The 7503-nt window shown below is 37.2% G+C and overlaps 1 protein-coding gene across 1 annotated transcript in view; it reads left to right on the top strand.

Annotated features, from left to right (window-relative positions):
* The first annotated feature begins 486 nt into the window (after window positions 1-486).
* LOC107704946 (NADP-dependent malic enzyme-like) overlaps window positions 487-7503 on the top strand; it is a 92128-nt gene continuing 85111 nt past the window's right edge. The window contains exon 1 of the mRNA XM_016508016.1: window positions 487-633. Within this exon, the coding sequence (XP_016363502.1) occupies window positions 505-633 (129 nt within the window). The 5' untranslated portion in view covers window positions 487-504. The remainder of the gene's footprint in view (window positions 634-7503) is intronic.

The raw sequence follows: 7503 nt of genomic DNA, 5'->3' as shown, positions 1-7503 counted from the left end.
ATACTACTAATAATTATGTATGTATTTACATATTACATTACATTAATACTTTTATTGCTCACCTGACATCTTGGCTATAGCAAAAATATGATGCTGAGTCTCAGGTAAAATTCACAAAAGATATTCTAATTTAACAAATTATTGAACCAAGTATTTAAAACCAACATATAAAACCACTGCTATAGAAAACACTTTTGTGTATCGACTAAATCTAACTAAAAATATTTCGATAGCTTTTGTGACAACTAACTTTATCCCCGGTCTGTTTTTCCCGTTCCAACCATGGGAAAGTTTCTTTGAAACCACGCGTGAAAATATTACATAAAACCTTTATGTTCTGCTTCAGATAAGATTTGCCAGTCTATTATCGACTTTTACAGCTAATAGTTTGGCGATAACAGCACACACGCAACCGCTGTTGACACTCTCTCTGTGTATCGTCTTCCTGTCTGATGCAGCGCGTGCACTTGTTGAGTTCAGCGCTATTTAAAGGGGGGAAGCAGCATGGCACACGCTTTAGTCAAACAGGAATCTGTCGAGTGGGAGATGCAGAAGTCAGCAGACCAAAGCAAGACCTTTGTTTACACGAAGAAGAGGGGGTATGATGTTACACGCAATCCCCACTTGAATAAGGTAAAAAGACAATGTTTTAGTAACTTTACAACGTTTTTTAAAAAATAACATTTTGTGTTGACTGTTTGCAAATACGACAGCAAGGCAGTGGATATCAGTTTCGAGAGGAACTATATTTAGACTTAAAGGGACACTTTCTTTGTCCGCAGTTGCTGTCTGTGTCACAAGCAAGTCCGTTTGTAGTTTACAGGTGCTCGTGAACTGACTTTGGTCATGAAGTGCCACCTTCAGGATCAGCGCACTGTGTTTTCTTTTAACATATATAGTCTATATTTACCAGTTGTAATGTCCACACATATTGTTATTACGCCCCACATTACTCTATACTTCAACATAAAGAATAATACAAGACCTATAATCGTATGTTTATAATCTTTTGGTAAAATCAACAGCAGCCTCTGTCCAAGGTGCTGACCAGTGGTTGCTATGGCATCACCTTAAGAACTTGCTCTGGATGCAACAGTGATGCTGCAGAGTCCAAATATTTGCTTTGTATGTATTATATATGTACTGAATTAAAAACTAAAAATGTTTGTTTATATTAGGGTTAGAATTCCATTTACTAATGCAAGTTCTTATATATATATATATATATATATATATATTTAAAATATATATATATTTAAAATATTCACTCTTTGGAACATGCATTGCTCTCAAGTGTTCCAACAATTATATCTAATTTGTTAGTAAAATAAAATTGCAAGAACTGCTAGTTCAGTGCCAACTTATAATGTTACAGTAAACCATTGTCTCTTTTAACCTTAAAATTAACAGTTTCTGTTAACTAAAAAAAATGCTTAAGAGAAAATAGTAAAAAAATCTTTTGACGCTTACGGGTCTCACCTTTGGGTTACAAGTCCGACTCTCTAACCCAGGGGTGGGCAAACTTGGTCCTTCCAGGCCACTTTCCTTCAGAGGTTAGCGCCAACCCTAATCAAACACAGCTGAACCAGCTAATCATTGTCTTCAAGACTACTAGAAGGCTACAGGCAGGTGAGTCATATCAGGGTGGGATCAAATGGAAAGTGGAAAGTGGCCTGGAAGGGCCAAGTTTGCCCATCACTGCTCTAGAGAGTGAAATAACAGATTCTTGCTCTTTTTTCATTCTGGCCTTGAATGAAAACATTACTGACCTTAGTCAATTGACTGGTGTATTTATTATTTATTTAACACTGATAGTGTTTAGTTTTTGTTCTTTATTCAGTATGAAGTCCAAACCTCCCAAACAGCAATGAACAGAGCTTGGCATGTTTCACTTACTTTTAATCTGCTACAAAACTTCCAGTTGTTTGAGAAAACAGTTAAAGTGGTAGGACAATTTTTAAATTTTTTTTGCAACATGTTTTTTTTTTATAATGCACACAAATATCATAACATTGGCAGATTAGGAAATGTATTAGCTGTCTACTGTTTGCTATGCTAGATTTAGGCCTACATTTTGTTATAATTAATTAAGTGTTTCCTTCAATTTCATGGCTTTTTCTATAGATTTTCTATAAAAACACTTTATATTCACTACACACTATCTGACAGCAACATCAGTACTATAACTTGCAGTTGCAAGCACACATTTGAATATTATGAAGTATGCAAGTAGGCTTTTTTTCACTTTCAGTGGCAATCCCTGGTTTAGCATTTAAGCCAGCACAGTATATATTTAAAATACTACCAATTTCTTTACTCGTTATCATATTAGCAGTTATATTTAGAGTTTATCATGTCACCATTTGGCCCTCATTTGTAACTCGCTATTGCTGATCTTTGGTCAATTTCTCTTTGGACTTTTCTAGTCATTTGCTGCATGGGCCTGCACTCTGCACTTTTGTTTCATTAAGGTGGACTGTACGTCCACTTGAACCATTTGTGTCAGTTTCCCATGCTGAAATGAGGGACCATAGTCTGATCAAACGTCACGTCTCTTGGCATTCAGCCACAGGTCAGATACTGATGACAACACAGCACACTGCCTGTCGTTAAGGTTAATGACTTCTAATCTGCACAAGAGATGCCACAGAATGAGGTCATATTTTCAATCCAGGTGCACACTACCAGAAAGCTCTGAAAGGTGTCTTTATGTATACATGAATACATAGGGTTGGTTGAGGTATGAAGATCACGGGTTTGTGTGTTGTCTCTTTTTAGTGCACACTCCAGTCATTTCAGCTATGTTGACCCCGGCTAAAAAATAACATTTTCGTAGGCCTGTTAATGATGCAAAGGCACTCTTTAATCAAGACTGGTTATTGAAGTAAAACATTTTCAGTGACCCACTCATTATAGAGGTCATGATGCTGTTTTTTAAGAATATATATAGGCTGTGTTTTTAGATCACTTTAATCTGAAAAGGTCTTTCTGTAACGGCAAGATGTTAAATATTTATAATCAACCTTGGATATTGAGTTCAAAAGCTTCTTACTGCAAAATAAACTAAGGGTTGACATGTGGCTCAGGGGCATGTTGCGGGCACAGTGTCGATTTCAATGTATTTTCAGTTGATGTGCTATTTTGTTTAGCCTGCTATATAAAATTTGAATGAAATAACTTATGATGGTATATGATTTCGAAACAAAGTGCCCGTGTTTTTGCATTTAGAGGTGACACTTTATTACCCTCCATGGTCCCCTTTTCCTGTAATCAAACAAAATCTTAAAATAATGGCTCTCATTAATGCGGCTCCTGTGTCTGTGGTGCTGGAAGTTGCCAGACTGGTGCCACAACTTAAAGCTAATGTGGTGCTTCGGGGTGTGAGAGCAGCTCTAACGCTTTCATGTTTTTATGACGTGGCTTTCCAGTTCCACCCACGTGCTGGCCTCTAATGAGCTAAATTCAGTCTTATTGTCTTGTTTTATAGACAGAGACGTGATTTAATGAGATTAATTAAAAGAGAGGCTCGAGTTTTGCTCCGTTTCTTTGTACGCTTGAGAATCAGCCTTTGCTGAAGGCGTCAGGAAAATTGCGTGAAATGCGACATCTCTGACATTATAAAAGGAAAGAGGATTACATAAACAAAAGCATGAACCTTCAGCACAAAAGACTGTGCGCGATTGATATCACAATGTGCAGAGCGATTATCAAACAGCTAAAGAGCCTGTGTCATTACGTCAGACTTAAGGTTGAAGGCCATTCAGGGATGAATTAAGAATGGATGCAGAATGAAGAATTACATTATGTTGAATTAGAATGTAAGGAAATAACATGAACATAAACTTTTAGAAAAGTTAGGACAATCTTTAGATCTTGCATTGATTAGATTGATAGACAGACAGACAGACAGACAGACAGACAGACAGATAGATAGATAGATAGATAGATAGATAGATAGATGTGTCAGTTGGACATTGCTTGAGGTTTGTGTAATCAATGACATCAATAATTCATCTGATGGGTCTTATTTCATGATTAGACAGTGATATTCGCTTGTAAATACAGTCCCACATCGAGTGAAACAATTGCTCTTTCATAGAGCTCTCTGAAAAGCCAACCTCCAGAACTCATGACCCAAAACAAGGAAATTAAGACAGAAGGTAGGAAATGACCCCTGAGAGGAGCTGTGCAAGGCTGTACACTCGGTACACTGTGGTTCTCCAGTGGCGCATTGTTGCCTTCCCATGGGCCCGGCAATCACAGTGCTTGAGTGTTCTCCTGTTTTCTCGCTCTCAGCTGCAGAGAAGCAGAGGACAACATGCTAATTGATGCTGTGGGACTGCAGACGTAGAGGCCTCACGTCCGCAAGCTGGAGTTTACTCTCAGTGCCCCTCCCGGGTATCCCCTCTGACCTCCTCCCTTCTCAACAGCCCTTCCCTGTCTCTGCCTGAAGTGCAGGCAGGATATTATCCTTGTGTTTGAGGGGAGCTTTGCGCAGTAAGAGACGAGAGCGAGGAGAAAGAGGTCTCTGTGGAGCAAAGGAGAGAAAAAGGGAGCTGCCCTGCTCTCCACAGACCTCCTCTGTGTCTCTGCTTTATCTCTCATTAATGACCGCCTGTGTGAATCGAGGCCAACAGCGTTGGCCTCTGGCTCCGTGCCATGCCAGAGACCAAAAACGCAAACAACGCAGCACATAACTCTCCTAGCATCCAAGCCGAGATCCTGTTTCACATGGGGAAATGTGCTTTTAGGAGCACAGGTGACTAACAGATGCCCATTCAACTTGCGGTGGAAAACAAGAGCTCAGTAAGAAATGTGGCACCTTTTGGGCTGAACACTGGAGACTTTAAGGCCCCCTCGTGGTTGTTATGTGTGCCAGTTGCCACCAAGTGTCACTGAGCTATTGTTAGAGACAAAGAGGTCTGGAATATCGAGGGAAATGAATCTGTTAGCATTCCCATTCATTTCAGTGGAGGTAGCTATGTGATTTACAATCTTTGGGAAAGCTGACGGCAAATGTTAAGTAAACTTAAATTGATTCATGCAGACAAACCTCCACATCAACTGACAAACGTTTTCTACTTTATCTGGTTCATTAAAAAAAAAGAAAACTCAAATCTGTCTATCTATTGATAACCTGTACTGTATATAATATAGTATTGTATTTATTTATTTAGCCATAATTCACTGATAAATTGAATGGAGAAAATGCTTCTTTTTGCTGCTATGTTGTGTATTTCCAGCATCTACCAGCAGGGGCTAAGTGGAATAGGCTAGCTAGAGCATTGATACAACTAGTTAGCATGCTTACTGGTGCTTTCCCAGCACACGTTTGTCCTGTTCTGTTTCAAATGTGGTGTGTTTAATCTCAAAGGGGGTTGAGGCTAGTTTTGCATTTAAATGAAGGTAAATATGGGTGAGGTAAATAAAATAAGCAAAACATCAAAGGCTGTTAAGTGTAACCATGCGCAGAGCTTTTTATTTCTCCGCTATAAAGTAAAGCAGGACAGTAGCATTTGGGTGCACAATTTGTCACAATTTCATTGTCTGCACGAATCAATTTAAATTCATAAAATGTAACTTTACTTAGTCATTGGCATTAGGAGAATAATTTTAATTATTAAAATTATTTAATAATAATAATAATAATAATAGAATGTATAGAAATTCACATTCAGATAAACATGTTGGAGATTCATGCATTATATTTTGATCCATTCATGTTTAATTTAGTGCTATGCTAAATGAAGAATTACTTTATTTCTTGTTCTATACCAGAAAAACCTACTAGCCAATTTACAAAAAATAATAAATAAATAATAATAAACATAAAAATATTGTGTTAAGTGGAATGATTTCATTAATGAAAGGCAGTGCACATGGTCTGATATGTTGCGCTGTGATGTGTTTTTGAATTCTGCTCAGTCCTTTATATTTTCATTGTGTTCAATGTAATTTCATAGAAAGAACGTTCCTGAATTGAATTATGTTCCTTTCATCTTTATATATATATATATATATATATATATATATTTAGTTATATTTGAGTGTTGGCAGACATCATAACATTTCCATCTCTTTCCTTGCCAGATGCATTTTAAAAAATAAATGCAGGTGTTTTGCTCAGAAAATTGAATGAATGTAAGTGCTTTTATTTCAATGCTAATGTTTTCATCTTTAGTTGCAGAAGGGTGCATAAAGTAAATCTTAATGGAAGAAAAAGCCAACTTTACGCTAAACCACAATGGGACCTGATTTAAAAATGTCCCATGCCAGAAACTAATGAGATTGTTTCTAACATTAAAACTAACAGATGTTCTGTTGGCATCTCAAACATTTTAATTAGCTTCACTTCTAGCCTATAAGCTGTAGAAATGTTCTCAGGGAGTTGAGGCTGCAACATAATGTCATGTTGTTATATTAAAGGTCCTTTTTTTGATGGATTGTGTTGATGAGACCCGTTCACAACAAAGATAATAACTATAATGACAGATATAGTTTAAAAAAATAATTTTAAATTTAAAACAATCAAAGAGTCTACTATAAGATAAAATAATAATATAATAATAAACAGGTTATCGTGCATTGGTGTGGACGCTGCGACATAGTTGTCTTTATAGTTATCTTTCTTGGTGCGATCAAGCCTTAAATCACAGAATACTTCATGTGTGGGTATTATTAGGACAGTGCCTATATACATTCAACAGATGCTTATAAATGTGTGTAGAGTCTGTATGCTAATGACAAGTTGATGAAACAGGACTCGTTTTGTCTATGTAAGCTCTCTAGGGAGGGTCAGGTGCTGCTGTCGGTCACCTCTTTCTAGGTGGGCTCCAACAGTATGTATGTATGTATGGCAGTCCAGGTGTGCCCAGGTGCATATGGGAGATACTGACCACCCACAGGGTGACAGAGAGATTAAGTGCCAGTCACCCTTATCCAACTCTACACAGACACACACATGCATGCATGCACAGATCGCTCGGACCGCCTTCTGATCGCAATCTCCAGGCTTATTTGGCCTTCACATTTTTCTCTTTGACAAATTGTTAGCCTCCAGACAGTGTTTCAGCAGAACAGTATTTATAACTGAGACATGATGCAATTCATTAGTGTCATTTAGCTTGGAAATGGTTAGTCTCAGATATTAGAGTGCATTTTTAACATCATAATATGTACAGGAGGCATTTTAATCATATGTTCATGAAATGTGTTTGAACAATAAAAAATAAAAATCTGAATACACTGATTGTTTTGGCGACCCAATAGCAAAAAGTTCAGCATGGCTGGGCTTTTTCATGTGCAAATATTGAGGTAAAATGTATACCAAGTTTTTTAATAAGGAGAAACCTGATGAAACATATTTAATTTGATTTGATATAGTTAAAATAGTTCCTAGAAAATGTATTTTATTTATAAGGTGCACAAGGCCACATAATCAGCCCATCATATGCTTTGCAGTTAAGCACAGTTCTCCTAGAATGTAATATGACCTCTGTTAAT

The sequence above is a fragment of the Sinocyclocheilus anshuiensis genome, unplaced genomic scaffold, assembly GCF_001515605.1.
Source record: "Sinocyclocheilus anshuiensis isolate Anshui unplaced genomic scaffold, SAMN03320099.WGS_v1.1 scaffold702, whole genome shotgun sequence".
Taxonomy (NCBI): Eukaryota; Metazoa; Chordata; class Actinopteri; order Cypriniformes; family Cyprinidae; genus Sinocyclocheilus; species Sinocyclocheilus anshuiensis.
Note: the sequence above shows the minus strand (reverse complement) of the source record. Positions and strands in the feature narration are given on the sequence as shown.